Below are 24,727 nucleotides of genomic sequence, written 5' to 3' on the forward strand. Positions count from 1 at the left end.
GTCACTCAGTACATGTTTAAAAATGTAAATAAGGCATGACATTCCATTAAGTCTAAGTACCATGATGAACTTAAACATTTCCCTATTGTTTGTTCATTTAGGTTGCTTTTATTGTGTTGTTATTTTATATCGTGTTGCAATGAATGATTCTCTTTATAGCAGGTTTCTTCTTTTGAAAAATTTGCTTTGGTAGATTCTCAGGGTGGGTTGAATTAGATCAAAGGATATGTGACTGTAAGAACTGCCACCCTTAAAAAGGACTATGAGGGCTTGCTGAGGAGGGGAAAACAAGGAAGCAAGTCTCTCCTACCACGGCCCAGGGGACTGTGAGGACAGGAGGCTTGTGGGTTTGAGGGAGGAGTGTCTTGCAGAGGATGATGGGGTAAAATAGAATGAAGGATGATTTTTATAAATGCTGATGCGCCTTAGGACAACTACATATTTAGTCCCTTATAAGAGAAATTGAGTAGTTGGTAAAACAACAGATAATAATTATTAAATGAGGAAGGAGAGAGAAACCACAGGTGCAAAGATTCACTTTATTTATTAATTCTCCTCCAATATTAGCATAATTAAAGCCAAGGAGGAGGAGGAGGAGGACGTGAAAGATGAGCTCGAGGGCTGGAATAGGGGTAGGTCCCCTGTGGGAAAAGGGCCAGAGGCCAAAGGATGGGAGGGGGTGAGGCTGGGGCTGAGGAGCAAGTAGGGGGCCTGGGGCACTTCTCCCTCTAACACTCTCCCCTGTTGAAGCTCTTGGTGAGGGGCGAGCTCAGGCCCTGATGGGTGACTTCGCAGGCATAGACTTTGTGTTTCTGGTACTCTGTGTTGCTCAGCGTCAGGGTGCTGCTGAGGCTGTAGGTGTTGTCCTTGTCCTGCTCTGTGACACTCTCCTGGGAGTTACCCGTTTGGACGACATCATCCACCTTCCACTTTACGCTGGCCTCTCTGGGATAGAAGTTATTCAGCAGGCACACAACAGAGACAGTTCCAGATTTCACCTGATCATCAGATGGCGGGAAGATGAAGACAGATGGTGCAGCCACAGCTCCTGAGGAAAGAAGCAAACAGGATGGTGTTTAAGTAACAAAGTTTTGCACTTGGGTGTGTTACTTGCGGATAATCACAGGGCATGTTAGGGACAGACAGAAAACAGCATGCTTATCCTGGATAATTATAGCAAGGAGGCCAAGAAGCGTATTTAAAAACTTGATGTTTGAGTTTCTTCCTAGCTTCCCCCTATTCCTTAATAAAGTTCTAAATTGTTTCGTTGGAGCTCTTTGCAGCCGTTCTGAGGCCTTTGCATGCTTTTCTGACCTTGCAGTAAACTCAATGCTTTAGGAAAAGAGAGGCCACGTCATCTGACCCCCTCAGAGTTTAGAATTCAGAACAGGTCTGAAGAAGACCAGGCAGTGGCTGAGTCAAGAAAAGCCTCTGTCTGCTTTTATTTCCGCTGTGCCTCTTCCAGGACTATGCAGCAGGCTCCTGGGGGTTACTTTGGCTGGGCTGGGCTAACACCCCCCTGCAGAGTGGGCCCTGAGCCCTGCCTCTGTGCCTGAGTGGTGTCAGCCCCTCCACCTTCTGACTGTTCCAGCAACTCTCTAAGCCCTCCCAAAGGCCTCGTAACCATATGCGGCAATTTTCAGTCATACCAGGAGAGGTCAACTGTAATCTTGGCCACCTGCTTAAGAGGAAGTGGCTAGCTTCACTTCTGACCCTCAGCAACTGCCAGGTGGCCTCTTGGAAATCCCCCTCTGGGGATTTCCAGCCGTCGGGTGGGAGAGCAGTAGTTAAAATGAAAAACAAGAATCTTTTGCCGGGAGAAGTCAACAGATAACAGGAATAGGATTTTTTTTTTTTTTTAAAGTTAAATTTGCTGTTAACCAAGTAGTTCAACATGAAAGACTGAACCTTTTATGTTTAATATTTTCTTCTCTTTTAACCTTCATTACTAATTTTTTTCAGATAATTGTATAAAATAACCATGGTAGCAAAATAATGTGATCACTGGAAAATAAGCAAGGGAAAACATGCTATGAAGATACTCCTATCTGGGTGAATTCTTGATAGCTTTACCTTTTTCCTCTGACATTTAAACATTAAACAATTAATGTATTTGATATGAAAATTATTTCAAGATATCTTATTAGCTTTTAATAGAGTTTAAAAAGTGTTTAAAAGAGTTTTCAAAAGGCTCTAAAATCATTTTGAAATAGTTTAAAACAGTTAGATAGTTTTGAATCATTGTAAGTTAGTTTTAATAGAGCTTTAAAAAGGCCCTAAAACAGTCCTATCAAGTTGCTGCAGAACAAAATAATCCTCCTTAAATATCACTTTTGAAGTCAACTGGAGTAAACAACAGCAACACAATGACAAATCGTTAAACCATTTTAGAGGTATGAAATTAAAATACTCAGATTAAAATTTTCCTATCACAGAATTAAGGTACTGGAAAATATATTTTAGTTTTTATTAATCACATTGCTGTAGGTTTAGATATTTTGTACAACTGAAATATAATCACACACCGGCGGCTACATTTTTGAAAATTAGAAACATGGTCACGAATATATCTTATTTTTAAATCAGTTAATATTCCTTAATGGTATTTAATGCCAAATTCAAAGTGAATTGATCAAGCCCTCAGTGGCCAAGTTACGGGTGTGATTTTTACTCTGAAAGAATTACATATTTATTTCTTTTTGATTGAGCTTTTGTTATTTAAATACATTTGATGAGAGGATATTGAAATAATTAAATAGCACTGAAAAAAAAAAAAGCTTTAAATTCTTTACAATCCCCAATGGAAATTTTCACTAATGAGATATCATAATGAATGTGAATTTTATTTCTGAAATCTCTAATAAATCAGTCTTCTCCCTGGTTTTCCCAGCTCAGTGCCCGTTACGTTTCTGTTCCCTTTCCGTTAATGGCATTATTTGTATCACTGTGCATCAGGAAATTTGGCTACAGCAGCATTAATCGGGCAGACGTGGGGTGGCCACGGCCGCTAGTGGCAAGGCGGCTGCCCCAAGAGGGCAGTGGCAAGGCCGCCAAACCCGCTCAATCAAGAAAGACCACGGCTCTGTCTACAGTTCGCGGTGCCACGGACTTCTTGGCGGATTAAAAATGTAGACAAGTAATAACAGAGGGTAATAAAAGAACATACTCTTTAAAATATTTCCTATTTTTTCATAGACCCATGGTCATTAAAAAATGCAATTATTTACTTTTTTTCATTTAAACACATTTCTTTGAGATTGAGCTTTTGGGAATAACCACCTTTCCACCATTGCAATAAGAGATAATTTCATGTTTAGTCTAATGTACAAATTGGATTTTTAAAAAATGAGCACTATCTGTGAAGCCCTTATTCCTACAGAATGTGTCTTTTTGAGTTTATTGCTTATTATAGACTCTGAAAACAACATTGCTGCGGATTTTCAAGTAAGCTGCCTCTTCTACATAGCAAATAGGTACCTGTCACTTTTTCCTGATTTTTTTAGGGCATGCTATTGATTTTTACAGTTGTCTGAAAAGGTAATTTATCAAACAAAAGGGAGAAAGACTAAAAAATATATTTTTCCACTTCTCTGTATCATGCATAATCAGCAACAGCCAATACAATATTTGGCAAGAGTGAACAAAAATAAATTTACTTTGCTCCTTAGAAATACAAGGATTCCTTTTTAGTTACACTTTTTTTTTTTTTTTTTTTTTTACTTTGTGTCATTCAATTTAGAACAATTTAATTTTTTTGTCTCCAAATCCATTTTTGAAGCTGAGTTTAACTTTTGCAACCCATGGTATATCTTAAATGCCCTAATTTACCCATCTTTACAAAACTCCTATTTAAGCCTCTAAAAGTCAATACTGGCAATGAGACCCAAATTTCAGAAGGCAATAGTGAAAAATTACTTACGTTTAATCTCCAGTCGTGTCCCTTGGCCGAAGGTGATCCACAGTATTAACTTAATTACTTTCCCCTTAACAAAAATCTCTTTTCACTGTTAATATCACTAGCCTGACTGATGCAGAGAAAATCTTGCAATTTAGATGCCTCACTCAACCGGCAAGCGCTTGGCTATCCCTTAAGATGAACTAATTTTCGGTCCCTTATTCATCTGACTTTTTGAAAGAATCTGGTACTCTTTGGAATTGACCTGAGCTAATATCTTAAACATAAAAATTCCCCAAATTTACAACCTTATAAGAAAAAGCATTACAAAAGTGCACTTACGTTTGATCTCCACCTTGGTCCCTCCGCCGAAAGTGAGCCACAGTGAGGGATCTTACCCTTTCCCTCAACAAAAACCTCCCTCGAAGCCCATCATATGAGATAGGCTGCTTGTTCAGAGAAAAATCTAGCTATTTCTTTCCCATTTCCCCCATGAATCCTATTCTCCTCCCAAACCCAATGATTTGTCTATTTGCTCAGCTTTTTAAGTTGATTTTCTGGTGTCCTGCTGTTTACTTCTGGGTCACCAGGTTTGTTTAACCAAAATATCACAAAACTTGCACAAATGATACAATGGCACCAAAATCTCACAAATCATTGAGACACATGTACTTACGTTTGATATTCACTTTGGTTCCGGGGCCGAAAGTGAATCACAGTGATTCGTCCTAACTTCTCCCTTTACAAAAACCTCCCTGAAAGGTCAGCAAGCCTCCTTCCCCCAATGAAGTTATTTTGATTTAGAAATCTTAAAAGTTAGCCACAAGCTAGCCTGCTGTGGAACAATTTCCCCTCCTCTGTACCTAGCCCGGGAATGAAGTTTGTTAGTTCCCTGACGTCCAACTAATGAAAATCCACACAAAGGAACACAAAGTAAACTAATTAGACAGAAATAGTGAAGAATCAGTGGAAAAAAGTACTTACGTTTAATCTCCACCTTGGTCCCCTCGCCAAAAGTGTACACACAATGGTTCCTCTTAACCTCCCTCCTATACAAAAACTCCCTTTCTGACAATTGACCAAGGCTCTGTCCAGAACATGTTACGTTCCCCAGGACATTTCTGAAGCTATTGCTTAGGCAAGTTATTCTTACCCAGTGACTGAATCTTGCTTGCTCTTCAAAGAAAATGTACACTCAATTCTCGAGTTTGACTACAGACTTATCTTTATATTTCCCTGAAGGATGTCAGAGTCTGATTGCAGAGTCAGCTTATAGATCACTTCATAGACACAGGGAACAGAAGACACAGACAACGAGGAAGCAAAGTTTAAATTCTACTCACGTTTGATTTCCAGCTTGGTCCCTTGGCCGAATGTCCACCACAGTGAGAGCTCTCCATTGTCTTGCTGTACAAAAACCCTTCTCACCAAAGGGGAACAGAGCCCTGGGTCAGCTGCTGAAGCTCAACTCCCTTTTTGAGCAGGTGTCAAAGTCCTGAGGCTTCTCTGACATAGCATATGTTTATTTTCTTAGGTGAGATCTAAAATCCAAGAAGAGAATATATTTATTTCTACGGCCTGATTGTTCCTTTCTTTAGCAACTTGCCACATCTGGACTGCTTATTATTTATTTATTTTTTAGAAAGTAGACTGAATGTAAATTACAAATAAAAACAAGCAATGAAAAAAATGGTCAGTTTTTTGTACTTTCTTTTGGGGTGGGCTGGGGGGCTTTTGCAAAGGATAAACTTCATTTAGTGTAATTATGGAAATCATCAGCTTCTCAGTGAGTAATAATTACAGGCTGTCTTACTATTTTAACTTCTCCTTTGCTGCAATGTTATTTTTAAAAAGGTAGACTAAATGTATATCAAATTAAGGCTCATAACTTTGAAGTACATTTTGAAATGTAGCTACGGATGGTGTACTAAACCAAAGTGAAGATTAACAGAGTAGAAAAGTAGACTTTACTTGGTTGGTGTGTCTGTTGTCACAGCACAGGTAGAGCTCAGCTCTTACTGAGCTGGACCAGGTGCATGCCATCTTTGGAGCTGCCATGGAGTCCCAGTGTTTCATAGTGTTTCCACAGAAATTTCATCAACAACACTGAAGATCTTTGCAGTGTTTTCTTTTGAGTCCAGCTCCATTTTTGCAGTCTTGTATCTCTCTTAACCTTCCATCTCCACCCCTTCCATACATTACTCCCACCTCCCGACACTCCTTACAGTTTTTCTATGGCCTCCAGCTTTTGCACTCGCTCTGCTTGGGATCACCTTTGTCCACTTGGATTAGCTTGTGAACTGCTAATTGTCTTTCAAGATTCAACCGAAGAGAGACTTTCTCTCAGATTATCCCTGAGCAGGTGACCTGAATTTACAGAGTACAGAGACAGGTCACTGGGCCTAGAGTGCCTATTTATTTTTTATTTTTTATTTATTTATTTTTTTGAGACGGAGTCTCGCTCTCTCGCCCAGGCTGGAGTGCAGTGGCACGATCTTGGTTCACTGCAAGCTCCACCTCCTGGGTTCACGCCATTCTCCTGTCTCAGCCTCCCCAGTAGCTGGGACTACAGGCGCCTGCCACCCTGCCCGCCACCATGCCCGGCTGATTTTTTTGTATTTTTTTAGTAGAGACAGGGTTTCACCACGTTAGCCAGGATGGTCTCGATCTCCTGACCTTGTGATCCGCCCATCTCAGCCTCCCAAAGTGCTGGGATTATAGGTGTGAGCCACCGCGCCTGGCCGAGTGCCTGATTATTTTTACCTGCTTTCAGATTCTCTTCTACCCTTCTAAATTATAAGTTGTTTGATGTTTTATTTGTCCTGTATTTGGAAGGCTCAGTCCAGTATCTTTACTTAGTAAATGATTAACAAACATTTTCAGAATAAATAAAAAAAATACACATTTGCAAATCAATAATAGATCAGAGATGCTATCATAGACCAGAGACTAATACTGACTACCACGATAGTAACTTTTATAACACAAAACATAACTATAATTCTAAAGATTAAGGGTAGGTTTATTTGATTCTGTCACTGGCAGGTTTGCTAGTTGCCTTGAATAGCCGAATCAGCAGTTGGTCTCACCAGAAGATGAGGAATGAGAGGGATCAAGATAGAGGTGGAGAGTTAACATTGGCAAGTGAAATTTAAATGTGCAAAATAGCTGATGAAGGGCACAGTCCTTTTTTAAAGGGGACATAAAATGATTTTCTCTGCAGACATACAAGCAATACCAGTCATAAAGGGTGACATTTATTGAGCACTTACTTAAGTGCCAGACATTGTACATGGATCATCACATTTAATTATTCCCAAGACTCTATGAACTACCCCTATTTTGTAGGTGCAAAAACTTGAGGGCAGAGAGGTCAAGGAACTGGCATATGGCAGTAAGTGGCAGAGCTGTGACCTAAACTCAGAACCCATGTACTTAACTGAACTATACATAGATTATACTCCAGGAGTAAAGTCACCCAACGGAAGCAGCAAGCATGACAGGGAGTGCTGGGATTGGGAAAGGTAAAAGGAGCTCCTTAGACTGGGATAAGCGTGTCCAGACTTATATATAAGACTATGCATGGAAATACTGTTTAAAAAGTGAAAAATAACTGAAATCCTTATTAATAGGAGTTTAATTAAACTCCTATTAGAGCTTTACAATGTAGCACAAAGCCAGAAAATAAGAGGAAGATGTAGGCTTCTATATAGTTATGTGGAAGGTGTTTGTGAAAATGCAGGTCACTGAGGAGTATGTGTGGTGAGATATCATGATCCCATCTAAATTGATTATATATGTATATAAATATGGGCTGATTTTTAAAGGACACATAAATTGTGCTTGGTAGTTATCTCCTGGGATTGCAGAGGAGGAACAATGACACTTTCTCTTCCTACTCTTCTGTATGGTTGTGTGAATATGTTCATTTTACAGTTTTTAGAAATAATAAAACTGTACTAATTTTGAAAAAAAAGTAAACTCTGATATTGCCTAGTAGCATTCTGAATATTCCTGTGCAATGCTTAAACATAAATTTTTAAATGATATGTACACACATGCGTGAGTTTTCTTTGTCAAATACTTTTCTACAATCTTTAAATCAAGCATGCCAAAAAGGTAAAAGCTTTCCTGTTTCAGTGTAGGAGATAGTCTTCTGCAAATGAAAGAGATGTAGGGGATAGAAATGGGAATGGAAAAGATGACTGAGCTGTTCAAGGGACTCATGTTCCTAAGTGAACTAATTGGAAATCTAATATGAACAGTGCAACCTAATAACTATTGTAAAGCAGAATTTGTAACCAATAAAAGACGATTAGCATAAGTATCATTGTGGCAAAACTACTTTATTGATCACATGCAGTGGTGATCTATAGGAATGATTGTTGTAATGTTTGCTGTAACATAAAATGAATCATGGAAAGTGGCTGAGATCCCTAGGATGTGTGTGGTTCATTTTTTGAAAGCAAATAATATCTCAGAAGCATCTGTGAGACTCTGCCAGGATCTACCATTCTACAAAATATCCATGATGGACATTGATAAGATTGATTTGTTGAGGAAAGGCAAGGTGTCAGTAAGAGAGTCTGAGAGGTTCTTGGATTTCATGTATAAGAGTGCTGGAAACAGAATTTCTTGGGGAACATTCCAACTAACTCATCACTGAAGCTGCATTACATTGAATCAGCAAAGTTAGATTATCAGAAAAAAAAAAAAAAACTGCTGTGGAGGGGAGAGGAAGGAAAGGCAGGGAGGGAGGGAGGCAAGGAGAGAAAGAGAGAGAGAGAGAGAGGAGAGAGAGCACAAGCACACACTTCAATGCACATCTATAAATCATCCTGAAAACTACTGATAAATTATTTTAGCAATGTTCCTCAGGTGTAACATTTCAAGAATTATCATTTTTGCTTTTTATTTGGCATAATTTTCTAGCTAATTTAGGAAGTTCCCCTCACATCAGTAACATACAGTACATCACCCAGTACGTCAGGGGACACAATGGCATGAGTTTGCCTTTTGCAAGGTTTAAGGGATGGTAGTTTCCCTACCTGACTCAGGAAAGTCTGTAGCTGATATCCATCTTCAAGTTTGTGGTTCTTTCTCTCTTTGTATATATTTGAGCTCAGCAGTCACGCTGAAATCCAGAGTAGGTGATTCTTTTTGCTTTAGCTTGACTCCTCCTTAAGATTGTAACTCTCATTTTTACATTTTTTGTCAGACATAAGCTGATATTCCACAAGGAGAGGGGGAAATTCTGTGGTTCACATCCAGTGGTGCTTAGAACCTGATTGGTTGTCATTCTTCCAGCTAGTTTGTCACGAGTGGATATCTGTCCTGGATTCCCAAGGATCAAGGCTGCCCCATTAGCCAGGAAGGAGGGAGACGGAGGAGGTTACTTGAGAAAGAGCTGCTTCTTTGCTGCTTCCAGGTTGTGTCTGTTCCCTCTCATATCTGAAGACAGATGTGCTGGCAGAAGTAAAGTCCTTCGTCCGGCCATGTGCAAATGCATGGGACATAAATATGAACAGATATTCTGGTCCCACTCTAGAAAATGTAGATGTTCATCTTGTTTCCAAGGGGACAGTAGGGCTGCAGGTGTTTTTTTGACTTCCTTGAGAGAAAGAGAAGATAGAAGCAATTGTGTCAGGGCTTATTATCCTAGGAGGGGTTCAGCCACCGAAATTTACATATTCAGTGCTGTGGTTTTTGTTTCATTTTGCAAGAGGAATGAGCCCCTCAAGCTCTGTCTTAGAGTTCCCTGCCCTCCCTGTCTACCTACTTGGCACCCAGCCCCTATGTTCTCTTCTCATATTAAGGCATGGAAACTCATCATAGGCAACTATTATGGTCAGGCTGGCGTGCTCGGCATACAGAGGACCCACACCGGCACCGGTGTCTGAGTTCCTTCAGTATTTATTGATTACTACTTTCACTGTCTCAGCAAGAGGAATGCGGCAGGAGAACAGGGTGATAGTGGGGAGAAGGTCAGCAAGAAAACACGTGAGCAAAGAAATCTGTGTCACAAATAAGTTCAAGGGAAGGTATTATGCCTGGATGTGCATGTAGACCAGATTTATGCTTCTCTCACCCAAACATCTCAGTGTAGTAAAGAATAACAGAACAGCATTGCTGCCAGCATATCTCACCTCCAGCCATAGAGCGGTTTTCTCCTGTCTTGGAATAGAACGAATGTACAATTGGGTTTTACACCGAGACATTCTATTCCCAGGGGCATGTAGGAGACAGAGGCCTTCCTCTTATCTCAACCACAAGAGGCCTTCCTCTTTTACTAATCCTCCTCAGCACAGACCCTTCACGGGTGTCAGGCTGGGGGACGGTCAGGTCTTGCCAGTCCTGCCTGTAAACATATTGTTAACAAGGCACATCCCGCACAGCCCTAGATCCCTTAAACCTTGATTCCATACAACACATGTTTAAGTGAGCACAAGGTTGGGGCTAAAGTTACAGATTAACAGAATCTCAAGGCAAAACAGTTGTTCAGCCTACAGATCAAAATGGAGTTTCTTGTGTCTTCCTTTTCTACATAGACACAGTAACAGTCTGATCTCTCTTTCTTTTCCTTACACTGGCCAGGGCTAGAGTTCCAAGTCCAAGAGGGAGGATAGGAGGCGGACAGGCCAGTGGAAACAACAAATGAGCAACAGATGGAAACAAGGAATAATGTGGACTTTTGAGTTCGTTAGCGTATCCTCCACTCTTTCAAAACCTCCTTTGCAATGACAGAAGAAATATAAAAATGATAATGAATTTATTTCATGGTTGGAGAATCATGAGAGGTCCTATTAGAAGAAAAAACTTTGAAGAACACTACAGATATTTAAACCATGTCATTGAATTCATAGAGAAACTGGAATCTAGAAACGTTTTTTTCCATTGCAAAAACAGGAGGAGTCCTTGAAGCAGCCAGTTCTAGTTTTCCCCACAGAGCCCCAGAAAAGCCATACTTCAGAGCTATCAGGGGCTGGGAATGGTATAGGTGGGCAGTGGAGAGTGGAATAACACCTGGGTCATCTCTCTGCTGGTTACAGACAGCTTGACCCTCATGCTTCAGGCCGTGGGAATAGAGATTGAAAGAAAAAGGGGCCAAGTTAACAGGCATTCAACAGTAATGGGATTAAAAAAACCCTCCCGAACCACTAGAAGGAAAAGAAATAGACAAAAATAATAAACCAACCCAGCAAAATTCAGGAGAAGTGAATAAAAAATTGAGGCAAGCATGATACATCAAATACAAAATAAGTTTGAAGCTCGAAGCCAAAATACACAGTCACAAACTACCGTGAATGTTAAGTTATTTAAAACTTTAAATAATCTATGTAAAAATAAAAATAAAGCAAAAAGATGACTTTGTGTCTTTTTGAGGATGTTTGATTCACTAGACAAACAGTTCATTTGCTTTCTATTTATGATTGAGTAAAAACTAGATTGCAAAAAGTTAGATGTTAATGTAAAGAAAACTTTATGAAAATGATAATGGATTTTTATCTAGTAGAAAAGATAACCTCAGTGCTTATGGTTTTATTGCTCTGTAGGACATTAACAAGTTGTGCATCTTATTTAGCAAAGTTATTCCAACATTAGTAGATGGGCGTGTGTGTGTGTGTGTGTACGTACACGTATAGGTGTGTGCATGTATGTGTATATGTATGTATGTAGGTATATATGTATATACTAGCAAATGATAAGGCTGGCTCAAAGGAGGATGTACAGTAGTACATCCTTATCCACAGTTTTACTTTCTGGGGTTTCAGTTACTTGTAGGCAACTGTAGTCTGAAAATATTAGATAGAAAATTCTAGAAATAAGAATGTACCCATTTTAAATTGTGTGCCTTGGTAGTGTGATGAAATCTCATGCCCTTCCGCTCCATACCAGCCTGGGACTGAATCATCCCTTTGTCCAGCATCTCCATGCTGTCTACACTTACCCTCCTATTTAGATGCTTAGTAGCCCTCTTGGTCATCAGATTGACTGTCATGATATCCTAGTGTTTGTGCTCAAGTAACTCTTATTTTACTGAATTCTTCTATTTTATTACTAGTTATTGTTGTTACTCTCTTACTGTGACTAATTAATACATTTTATCATAGGTAGGTATGTATAGGAAAAAACATAGCATGTATAGGGTTGTGCACTAGCATCCACTGGGGGGAGAATTTTGTTAAAGGTAGAACAGAGAGGACTGTCCAGAAGAAAGAATTTTCTGTTTTTTCCACCTTTTTTCTGTTTGATGTCCCCACGTAAGTCTCAGTGTTACGATCTGTCTCCCCACCTCAGTCACTGTCTTCTGTCTCTGGAAGGAAATTCCCGTTGGGCTGAGGCCAGCATGGTGCTAGACAGGAGATATCCAGTACCCACTCTGGAAAATTTCATAAGATGTCTGGTTCTCCACCTTCTTCAGGGACCTTTTATTATATCTCATGTGCCCATGGCCTTTGTCACTGCCATCTGCACAACACTGAACTCCAGCAACATCAACTGAGAAGAAAGACAGAGAGGGGAAGAAAGAGAAAGAGAGAGAAAGAGAAAAGTCATTTGTTGATTGAGCCACAAAAATTATTATATTTCTAATTAAATTATATATCCAGGTAGCTGCAATATGATACAATCCCAAATACACATATTTATTAAATATTATTCAGAGAGCATTTATTGAGTACTCTGTATCAAGGCACAAGGTAAAATAAATGCAGAATTACTGGTGATTTTTATGCCTTTCTGTGGCATTCGACTCCCTCTGGTTGGAGGTACTGTGTGAGAGCACATAAGCTCCAATCAGGTGGTCTGGAGGGAGCAAAATGCCACTGTTGGAGGTTAAATATGAAGAGAAATAGCAGTAGGCACCGGATAGCACAGACGAAAATAAAAGTACATATACTTCTAATGTCTTGTTCTAGATTCCTTTTTTTTTTTTTAATTTTGTTTTTGAGACGGTCTCCCTCTGTCACCCAGGCTGGAGTGCAATGCCGTGATCTTGGCTCACCGCAACCTCTGCCTCCCAGAGGCCATTCTCCTGCCTCAGACTCCTGAGTAGCTGAGATTACAGGTGTGCATCACCATGCCTGGCTAATTTTTGTATTTTTAGTAGAGACGGGATTTCACTATGTTGGTAAAGCTGGTCTCAAACTCCTGACCTCATGATCCACCTACCTCGGCCTCCTAAAGTGCAGAAATTACAGGCGTGAGCCAGCGCACCTGGCCTCCTTGTTTTTTAAAACTAGTTCAAACCCTCAACTCATAACTTGGGAAATTCAGGTCATAGGATGCCCTGTTGTTTATAAGGTATTCAGCAACAATGCATGGAACAGAATATTTAACTATTAAAAGCTTATATTAGGTTGTTGCAAAAGTAATTGCTGTTCTTTTTTCCTCCTTCCTTCCTTCCTTGCTTTCTTCCCTTCTTCCCTCCCTTCCTTCCTCCCTTCCTTCCTCCTTTCCTTCCTCCCTCCCTTCCTCTCTCTTTCCCTTCTCCTTCCTTCCTTCCTTCCTTCCTTCCTTTCTTTCTTTCTCTCTCTCTCTTTCCTTCCTTCCTTCCTTCTCCTTCCTTCCTTCCTCCCTCCCTCCTTTCTCCTTCTCCCTTCTCCTTCCCTTTCCTTTCCTTTCTTCTTCCTTGTTGTGTTCCCGGACGATTTAGTGTTACAGTTCCCAGAGAAAGGATCCTCCCTTCCTCCCTCCCTTCCTCCTCCTTCACTTCCCTTCCCCTTCTTCTTTCTTCTTTCTTTCTTTCTTTCTGTCTGTCTGTCTGTCTGTCTGTCTGTCTTTCTTTCTTTCTTTCTTTCTTTCTTTCTTTCTTTCTTTCTTTTTCTTTCTTTCTTTCTTTCCTTCCTTCCTTCTTTCCTTCCTTCCTTCTTTCTTCCTTCCTTCCTTCCTTCTCCTTCTCCTTCTCCTTCTCCCTTCTCCCTTCCCTTTCCTTTCCTTTCTTCTTTCATTGTTGTGTTCCAGGACGATTTAGTATTACCTACAGTTCCCAGAGAAAGGATCCTCCCTTCCTTCCTCCCTGCTTTCCTCCCTTCCTTCCTCCCTCCCTTCCTCCCTCCTTCCTTCTCCTTCCTTCCTTCCTTCCTTCCTTCCTTCCTTCCTTCCTTCCTTCCTTCTCCCTTCTCCCTTTCCTTTCCTTTCCTTTCTTCTTCCTTGTTGTGTTCCGGACGATTTAGTGTTACAGTTCCCAGAGAAAGGATCCTCCCTTCCTCCCTCCCTTCCTCCTCCTTCACTTCCCTTCCCCTTCTTCTTTCTTTCTTTCTTTCTTTCTTTCTGTCTGTCTGTCTGTCTTTCTTTCTTTCTTTTCTTTCTCTTTCTTTTTCTTTCTTTCTTTCTTTTCCTTCCTTCCTTCTTTCCTTCCTTCCTTCTTTCTTTCCTTCCTTCCTTCTCCCTTCTCCTTTCTCCCTTCTCCCTTCTCCCTTCCCTTTCCTTTCCTTTCTTCTTTCATTGTTGTGTTCCAGGACGATTTAGTATTACCTACAGTTCCCAGAGAAAGGATCCTCCCTTCCTTCCTCCCTGCTTTCCTCCCTTCCTTCCTCCCTCCCTTCCTCCTCCTTCCTTCTCCTTCCTTCCTTCCCCTTCTTCTTTCTTTCTTTCTTTCTTTCTTTCTTTCTTTCTTTCTTTCTTTCTTTCTTTTTCTTCCTTTCTTCCTTTCTTTTCCTTCCTTCCTTCCTCCCTCCCTCCCTCCTTCTCTCTCTCTTCCTTCCTTCTTTCTCTTCTCTCTCTTTCTTTCTTTTCTTTCTTTCTTTCTTTCTTTCTTTCTTTCTTTCTTTCTTTCTTTCTTTCTTTCTTTCTTTCTTTCTCTCTCTCTCTTTCCTTTCTTTCCCTCCCTCCCTCCCTCCTTTCTCCTTCTCCCTTCTCCCTTCCCTTTCCTTTCCTTTCTTCTTTCATTGTTACCTACAGTTCCCAGAGAAAGGATCCTGTCTTGAGGGGTGGCTGGGGCAGGGTACTGCTCTCCTTGCTCTGTGCTCTAGTGGCCGTTGGCTCAGGTCCAGCTGCCAGGCCACATTTCCCAGGGAATAGCATTGTGTCTTCCTAACAAGGACAAAATAGGTACTTAGTAAATATAAGAGGACTTCAGGTTTAGTACATGCATAATCATAAATATAATTTGTTTAAAACTTGAACTATTCTGATGTTCTCACTGGCTAGCCAAACTTAAAATGTGTATTTGGGCTTGAATTTCCCACCAAGGGTGTTACTAGCTTCTTTATTGTTGCAGCTGCTTTTTGTTTTGTTTTTGAAAGTTTAAAAAAATACACAAGGGGGCTTTTGCTTCCTGAAAGATGGAGTAGAATTATTTTTACCTATTTCTCTCAAGTAAAATAAAAACCCTGGACATTGCACTTAAAGCAAACTTACGAAGACTGTGGAGGGTGGAGAGAAGAAGGCAGACCAGTTAGGAACACTGGGACCTAAGGAGCGACCTAGCAGTGCATTCCCCGGGGTTTCTTTTTGCCTCATCCATTCCAGACTTGGTTCTGGAGAAGTTTGTCAACCCAGAAACACCAAAATGCCCAGACAGACAAAAAGCCCTAAGAAAAGCTGGCTCTCTCTAGTAAAAGGAGAAAGAAAGAGGAAGCCCAGTAAAACAATTCTTAGGCAGTAACTGCTCTGCTCCATTCATACACCATGACAAAAACCCTAACTTCTCCTTCCTGAGTGGCAAAAGAAGAAGTCCGCTGAGATGAGTTTAAACGAGATACAAAGTCTCATAACACAATACTCCAAAGTCTAGATTTCAACTGAAAACCACACATCCCACCAGGAACCAGGGGAACCAGGAAAATCTCAGCTTTAATGAGACAATTAAGAGGCACTAATACTGACATGACAGAGATGTTAGAATTATCTGACAAGAATGTTAAAGCTGCCATCATAAGAACACATCAAACTCAACAACACCATCAATGAGTAAGATCATAAATCAACATTGCTAGAAAACTCCAACCAGCACCAGCAGAATTCACATTCAAGTGCCCATGGAACATATACTAAAATTGCCATATACTGGGCCATGTAACAAACCTCAACAAATTCAATAGAATTGAAATCACACAGAGTGTGTTCTCTGACCACCTGGAATCAAACTGGACATCAATAATAGAAAAATAATGGGGAAAATGCCAAACCCTTGGAAACAAAACAACACACTTCTAAACAATCCAAGGGAGGTTTCAAGGAAAAGAAACAATTATATATTGAATAGAATAAAACTGAAGATGCAACATATTATAATATCAAGAATACAGCAAAAGCCCAAAGAAATGAAAACTTATCCCAGAAAAATGAAAACTTATGTCAGCACAAAAACATATACAGTACACAAATATTTATAGCTGTTTTATTTGTGTTAACAAAAACTAGAATCAGCCAAAATGTCCTACAATAGATTAATGATAAGACAAACTGTGGTACATCCATGCCATGAAATATTACTATTAAAAAGTAGTGAGTTGATCACAGTGGTTCATACCTATAATTCCAGCACTTTGTGAAGTAGAGGTGGGAGAATCGCTTGACCTAGGAATTTGAGACCAGCGTGGGCAACATAGTGAGACCATGTCTCTTAAAAAAATAAATAAAAATTTAGCTGTGTGTTGTGTCCCGTGCCTGTAGTCCTAGCTACTTGGGAGGCTGAGGCAGGAGGATGCTTAAGCCTAGGAGTTCGAGGCTGCAGTGAGTTATGATCTCACCACTGCACTCCACCCTGTGTGACAGAGTGAGACTCTGTCTCTAAAAAACATAAAAAATAAAATAGTGAGCTCTTGATACACATGACTTGAATGGATCTGAGGGGCATTATGCTGAGTATAATGGTCACATATTGCATGATTCCGTTTACATAGCGTTTTTGTCTTTTCAAAAATATTGCAAGGGGGTACTTCTTGGTTGCAGGGTGTGTGCATTTTTCAATTTACAAATTGGCCTCAAATCCATGCATTAAATTTACATCCCCACATTTGCAATGATAGTTCCTCCATGGAGTTTCCTCACTCTACATCCTCTCCAATACTTGATATTATCAGGCTTTTTCATTTTTTTTTCCAGTCAAATGGGCAACACATTGTATTTTATTTTTGGTTTAATATACATATTTGTGTTTTCTGATCACTCATGAGGTTGACCACGGCTATTGGGGTCTCATCTGTTGTGAATTGCCTGTTCTTAAGGTATGCCCACTTTTTTATTGAGTTGCTTATTTTTTTCGCTATTGCATAGAAGTTTCCAATCTTTCCTCCCTCCTCTTATTCTTTTATAACAGAATCCCAATTTTTTACAGGGCAACAGTGTCCCAGTCAAAAATCTAATTCCTCAGCTCCTTTTCAGTTAGGACTGTTGAGACATAATCTGAAATCTCTTGTGCATTTCTGGAAAAATTTTGCTTGATTGACAGAGGCAACCCCGCTTATTTATCCTTTGTGTTCTGTCTTCTTCTGTCTGGAACTTGGCAGAAGCACCATCTTGCAGGACGAAAGTCACAAGCTAGAGTGGAGAAGCAGGTAGGGAAAGGACATGGGTCCTGCAGCAGCTGTCTAGTTCTGAAACACCTGCCTCCGGAGTCAGTCTTGGTGAGAAAAATGTACCTCTTTATCTGATCAAGTTCGTCTAGTTAGATTTCAACTACATGTAGCTCAGTGAATACTGATGAATACTGAATAATGAATACTGGTACACCTTTCTAATATTTTCTCTTAGAGTTCTGCATTGAAGTTTTAAAATAATTTTAGTCTGTACCTTTCTTTTTCATTTTCAGTCTTCAATTTTGACTTCAAGATAATTCTAGCCCTATGATGTGATTTATGTTTCTAAATAATGGAATTTGGCTGGGCGCGGTGGCTCAAGCCTGTAATCCCAGCACTTTGGGAGGCCGAGACGGGCGGATCACGAGGTCAGGAGATCGAGACCATCTTGGCTAATACGGTGAAACCCCGTCTCTACTAAAAAATACAAAAAAAAAAACTAGCCAGGCGTCGAGGCGGGCGCCTGTAGTCCCAGCTACTCGGGAGGCTGAGGCAGGAGAATGGCGTAAACCCGGGAGGCGGAGCTTGCAGTCCGGCCACTGCACTCCAGCCTGGGCGGCAGAGCAAGACTCCGTCTCAGAAAACAAAAACAAAAACAAAAACAAACAAACAAACAAAAAAAATGGAATTTACCCTCTTTCACTATTCCCTGGAATTGGAAAAAATATAGATATTTATTTATTTATTTATTTATTAGGTTTTGGTAAAACTTAACCATATGTTTAACAGGAGGTGGACTTTGATTTAAGCAAAATTAGGGTAAAAACAGTTTGAAGACAATAAAGGAAATTTGAATAAGAAATGGGTATTGGATATTAAGGAATCACTCTCCATTATGCTAGAAATCATAATAGAATGGTGGTTATTTTTTTTTTTTTTTTTTTTTTTGAGACGGAGTCTCGCTCTGTCGCCCAGGCTGGAGTGCAGTGGCCGGATCTCAGCTCACGGCAAGCTCCGCCTCCCGGGTTTACGCCATTCTCCTGCCTCAGCCTCCCGAGTAGCTGGGACTACAGGCGCCCGCCACCTCGCCCGGCTAGCTTTTTTTGTATTTTTTAGTAGAGACGGGGTTTCACCGTGTTAGCCAGGATGGTCTCGAACTCCTGACCTCGTGATCCTCCCGTCTCGGCCTCCCAAAGTGCTGGGATTACAGGCTTGAGCCACCGCGCCCGGCCTAATGGTGGTTATTTTTTAAAAGTCCTTGTCAGTTGGCAATATATTAATGACTGACTGAAAAATACTACCAGTGTCTGTGTGTGAGAGGGTGAGAGAACAGTAATTGGTTAGGGGGCAGTATTTGAAACAAGATTGGCAAAATGCTAACTTGTGAAGCTTAGGGTTCGTTATGCTATTTGTGTATATTCATAAATGGTTGAACATTTCTATAAACATTGAAAATGAAAATAAAGTGGTTTCACGTTGCTGACTGTGACTGTGACACTCTGTCAGCAGATGGCAGTGTTGTATAAACCATGAGCCTACACAGGCCTAATGGATCATTGTGCTTGCTAAGTAACAAAAGCAATGACACAGGTCAGATTTTATTGCTTTTAGACAAAAGGGCATGGTAAGATTTGCAGAGTAAAGAACAGGTACAGAGTAATAATAAATTATTTTTAAAATTCTAAGTGATTCACTAAAGTCTTATAAAGAAGTTAGGTAGAAAACTACATAAAATCCCCATAAACCTATGAACTTATTACAATTATAAAATCATTTGACCTTTCTCTCTTTCTCAAAGTCTCCTCTTATCTGCAATTTAAATCAGTATTTTCATACATACATATTTGCAAAATCTACTTGGAATTTGCTTTAAAACCTTATATGATAAACATAAATATTATTCGGTCATTCTTTTTACCCAGCTTTTAACTGGCATAGTTCAATCTATGAAAAGAGCTCCATATTTTAAAAGATTTTCTAACTATGACAACAGGCAACATTTCATAGATGATAAAATGTCTTATCAACTAATACCATTGTATTTTAACTTAGGTTATGTACAATAGCTTTAAGAACCAGTTGTAGAATTTGATATATAGAAAATAATATAGACCCTGTCGCTGGACAAACTTATAGCGGAATCATTTTTTGTGTCATTGTGGACAAATTATTCTTTCTGAAACCCTGTTTGGATTTTTTTTTAAAGCTTATAATTTGGGCATCCTTATAAAGTAGTGAAGTCTGAAATTAGACAATCAATGTCAGAGAGCTAGTTTCCTTTCTCGGCAAGAGAATATGACTCTAAAATTTATGGCCAAGTTAGACTATTTCTATCTTGCCTCTTTCCCCTAAAATATTTGGGTTTAATTAAAAATTTACAATGAAATTAGAAAAATAAAAATAAAAATAGAAGTTCAAATTGAGATAAAATAACAGTGGTAATCAAAATCGACCCCTATTTTGATCTAGAAAAGAAAAGGAAAAAGATAATTTGGACATCATAAAAATTAAACTTCTGCTTTTCAAATGGCACATTAAGAAAATAAAAGGTGCCACACATTGGGAGAACATATTCATAAAACACAAATGTGAGAAAGAAATCATATGCAGAATATACAAAGAACTCTCATAGTCCATAGTAACAACACCCCAATAAAAACTTGACCAAAAATTTGAAAGGATATGTCATCAAAGAAGGTATATAATGAAGTTACAATACTAGGCTCGAGCAAGTGGAACCCTCATACACTGCTGATGGGAGTGCAAAATAGCACAGCCACTTTGGAAAACAGTTTGGCAGTTTCTTATACACCTACCAGATGACTCAGCAGTCCCAAAGCTAGGAATTTACCCAGGCGAAATGAAATCCTGAGTTCACACAAAAATCTGCAATGAAAAGCTTACAGTAACTTTATTCTTAGCAGCCAAGAATTAAAAATGACCTAATGTCTTTAAATCGTTAACTAGATAAATGATCTGTGGCATATCCACAAAATGGAATACTACTCAACAAAAGACAGTGAACTAGTGATATATGAAATAGCATGGATGAATCTCAAATGTATTCTCCTAAGTGAACAAAGTCAGACTCAAAAGGCTTCACACTGCATGACTCCATTTATATGACATTCAGGAAGAGGCAAACGATTGGATCAGACAAAAATCAGTGGTTGCCAGAGGCTGGGGGTGAAGGAAGGGGCACAAAAGGATGTTAAAGGATAATTGACCTGTCTTATATCTTGAATGTGGTTGTGGTTTCAGAGCTATGCATTTGCCAAAACTTATAGAAATATACATGAAAGTGTGGCTTTTATTGTAATTTATACCTCAGTAAACTTCACTTAAAATAACCAGTTTTTGATTGATCACAAAATCTGGTTCTGAGCTTTTTGGAAACTGACTAAATGAAGATAATGTGTTAACTTACATAATTTTCATCTAGGGGAAAAATTCTAGTTTCTAAGTGTGACTGAAGGTTTTCCTGGGATAAAAGTTGAAGACAATTTCTATTTTGGGGCATTGCATAGGAGCTGCTAAAAAGATAATATTGCAGGCATTGCATAGAATCTGCATTGGATAATACTCTTAGTAGTAATTTCATAGAGAATAAAAAACAGAATTCATATGACTTTATTTTTACTTGTATAAATTTAAGTGGTACAGGTGCAATTTTGCTACATAGCTATATCATGTAGTGGTGAAGTCTGGGCTTTTAGTGTATCTATCTCCTGAATCATGTACATTGTATCCATTTAGTATTTTCTCATCACTCAACCTCCTCCCACCCTTCCACCCATCTCAATCTCCAGTGTTTATCACACCACACTCTATGTCCATGTGTACACATTATTTAGCTCCCACTTATAAGTGAGAACATGTGACATTTGACCTTCTGTTTCTGAATTATCCACTTAAAATAATGGCCTCCAGTTCCAACCACATTGCTGCAAAAGACATGATTTCATTCTTTCTTTATAGCTGAACAGTATTTCATTGTGGTATGTATACACACACACACACACACACACACACACACACTACGTTTTCTTTATCCAATCATCTGTTGATGGACACTTGGGTTGATTCCGTATCTTTGCCATTGTGAATATGGCTGCAATAAACATGTGAGTGCAGGTATCTTTTTTATATAATAATTTATTTCCCTTTGGGTAGATACGCAGTGGTGTCAATGCTAAATCACATGGTAGTTCTATTTTTAGTTCTTTGAGAAATCTCCCTAGGGTTTTCCATAGAAGCTGTACTAATTTACATTCCCACTAATAGTGTATAAGTATTTGCCTTTCTCTGCATCCTTGCCAACATGTTATTTTTTGATGTTTTATTAATAGCCATTCTGACTGCTGTAAGATAATATCTCCTTGTAGTTTTAACTTGCAATTCTCTAGTGATTAGTGATTTGAACATTTTGTTTTTTGTATGCTTCCTGGCCATTTGTATACTGTTTTAGTCTGTTCTTATGCTGCTAATAAAGACATACCCAAGATTAGGTAATTTATAAAGAAAAAGTGGTTTAATTGACTCAGTTCCACATGGCTGGGGAGGCCTCACAATCATGGCAGAAGGCAAAGGAGAAGCAAAGGCACATCTTACATGGAGGCAGGCAAGAGAGTGTGTGCAGGGGAACTCCCCTTTATAAAATCATCAGATCTCATAGGACTTATTCAGTATCATGAGAACAGCATGGGATAAACCTGCCCTCATGATTCAATTACCTCCCACTGGGTCCCTTCCATGATATGTGGGGATTATCATAATTTAAGGTGAGATTTGGGTGGGGACACAGAGCCAAACCATATCATATGCCTTCTTTTGAAAAATGTCTATTCATGTCCTTTGCCCACTTTTTGGTGGGGTTATTTTGTTGTTGTTGTTCTTGAATTGTTTGAGTTCCTTATAAATTCTAGACATTAGTTCCCTGTAGGATGCATAGTTTGCAAATATTTTCACGCATTCTGCAGATTGTTCACTCTATTGATTATTTCTCTTGCTGTTCAGAAGCTTTCTAGTTAAATTAAGTCTTGTTTGTCTATTTTTGGTTTTTTGCCTGTGCTTTTGATATCTTAGTCCCAAATTCTTTGCCTAGATCAATTCCAGAAGCATTTTCCTTAGGTTTTCTTCTAGTGTTTTTGTAGTTACAGGTCTTATATGTAAGTCTTTCATCTGTCTTGAGTTAACTTTTGTATTTAGTGAGAGATAGAGGTCTAGTTCCATTCCTCTACATATGGCAATTCAATTTCCCCAGTACTGTCTATGGAAAAGGATCCATATGACTATTTCTTGTGTAAATGCTGAATGTGAATAGAGAGCATCAGATGGTAAAGCTGGTATGTGGCTTGGGAATCAGGTGGGCTGTCCATCTGGTGGTCTCAGAGGGTGGCCTCCTAGGTATTCACCTTGATGAAGCTAGCAGAGCTGAGGGCACACATTTATGCTTGTGTGCTCATGAACCCTTGGATGCAATTTCAGAGCTGGATAGATTCTACTATTGCAAACCAACATGTTGATTTACTCATCTGTGCCTAGAAATCTAACCATCCTATAAACTTGACGACGGTATCCTTTGGCTAGCATGTTTCTTCCTAGTTGGAAGCGTGGTATGTTCAATGGAGCATCAACTTAGACACGGAATTAGAATCCTAACTCTGCATCTTATGAACTAGGTGTGACATTAGGTAAATTATTTAACTTTCCCCAAGCCTCGAATTTCTCATCGGAAATGTGGAAATAATAACATTTCTCTTATAAACTTGCTGTGAGGAGTAAATAAAATAATGTTTATGAATTACTTAGCATAATCCCTTGGCATGTAATTTCTTGGTAAGTACTAATTTTTGTTGGTTAGATCCAGTTACAGGGGAAGCAAATTTATAGATACGTGGTTCATGAGCAACAGGTTTTTGGATTATTGTCTTACACACAGTAACCAGACTGATATTTAAAAATCACAAACAAGAAACAAACCAAATTATTCCACTACTTAAACTCTCTGAAAGTTTCTTATTGCACTTAGAAACTCATTGTTATGATCCCTAGGCCGACATCTGTGGTTCTCACCCTTAGCTACTGTGCATAGAAACTCCTGGAGAACATTGAAAACTGCTGGTGCCCAAATTGATGTCTAGAGATTCTGAAGAGCCTGGTCCATGTGGGGACTGGGCACTGCGACTTTTATGAGCTCTCTAGATGTTTCCAGTATGATCTTGCCTTGACCCCTCCCTCCTGTCTAACTGTGTTTCTTATTGGGCCTTATCTTCCCTGCTCCTTTGACTGGGAACTCCCTTCTAATCTTTGAATGCATTGAGCTCTTCCTTCAGGACCTAAAGCCTCTTCATTCTGAGTCAGGTGCTACCACCCCTTCCATGTCAAGCTCATGTTCCATTTTCATTATGACTCTGGCCTCTGGTCAGAACCTGGGGTGCTCTTTCCCTTCAGGAAACTGGGGCTTGGAGTCCCAGGATTTCACCATCAGTCTTTTGTTCCTAGTTGTAGTTGGAATCTCATGCATTTTCATGTACAGATTACACTGTTTGCAGGGCCCATCTGGTCTTCACAGTGAAGAGAGAAGTCTTAGCTGTTCAACAGTCATGTTGCTTGCTATCGGAGCCCCTGATATGTGGCCCAGACTATGGTGAGAAGAGTGAGGCATTGCCTTGGTCATAAAATTTAAGGAGGTCCCCCAAACTCAATAGTGAAGATAAAGAATATTTTAATGCAATATTTAAGCAATCAAAATTAATGCAAAAATCCATGATAAAAAAAATCAGAATTTAAGTCAATTCTGGGTCTATTTAGTGAATAAAGAGACATCAATAGGGACTGCTTTATTTTACTGGATTTTATTTATTTAAGATGGAATTCTCGCTCTGTTGCTCAGGCTGGAGTGCATTGGCACAATCTTGGCTCACTGCAACATCCTCCTCCTGGGTTCAAGTGATTATCCTGCCTCAGCCTCCCAAGTAGCTGGGATTACAAGTGCCTGCCACCACTCCTGGATAATTTTGTATTTTTAATAGGGATGTGGTTTCACCATTTTGGCCAGGCTGGTCTTGAACTCCTGACCTCAAGTGATCCACCCTCCTTGGCCTCCCAAAGTCTTGGGATTACAGATGTGAGCCAACACGCCCAGCCAGGGACTGTTTTATATTTGTGGCTAAGGGGGATATGAGGGATAATTTGAGTCTGTTCTGCTTTCTGGGGTTGTGTTTCTCAAACTACTTTATGGGGATTTCCAACAATGTAAATTTTGTGATGAAAATATTTTATAGTAAAGCACACATGGCCATATTGCGGAAAGAAATGCCAAAATTTTATGAAATTTTAAAATAAATCAAGCTCAACTACTAGAGAA

The 24,727-nt window shown here is 39.5% G+C and overlaps 1 gene segment (V, D, J or C); it reads right to left on the reverse strand.

Moving 5' to 3' along the window:
* Nucleotides 1–519: 519 nt before the first annotated feature.
* Nucleotides 520–24,727, reverse strand: part of LOC117062880 — a 239,923-nt gene continuing 215,715 nt past the window's right edge. Inside the window, 2 exon segments of the V gene segment in view lie at nt 520–1,048; nt 5,239–5,273. Coding sequence covers nt 729–1,048; nt 5,239–5,273 — 355 coding nt within the window.

The sequence above is a fragment of the Trachypithecus francoisi genome, unplaced genomic scaffold, assembly GCF_009764315.1.
Source record: "Trachypithecus francoisi isolate TF-2019V2 unplaced genomic scaffold, Tfra_2.0 Lachesis_group17, whole genome shotgun sequence".
In the NCBI taxonomy this organism is placed as follows: Eukaryota; Metazoa; Chordata; class Mammalia; order Primates; family Cercopithecidae; genus Trachypithecus; species Trachypithecus francoisi.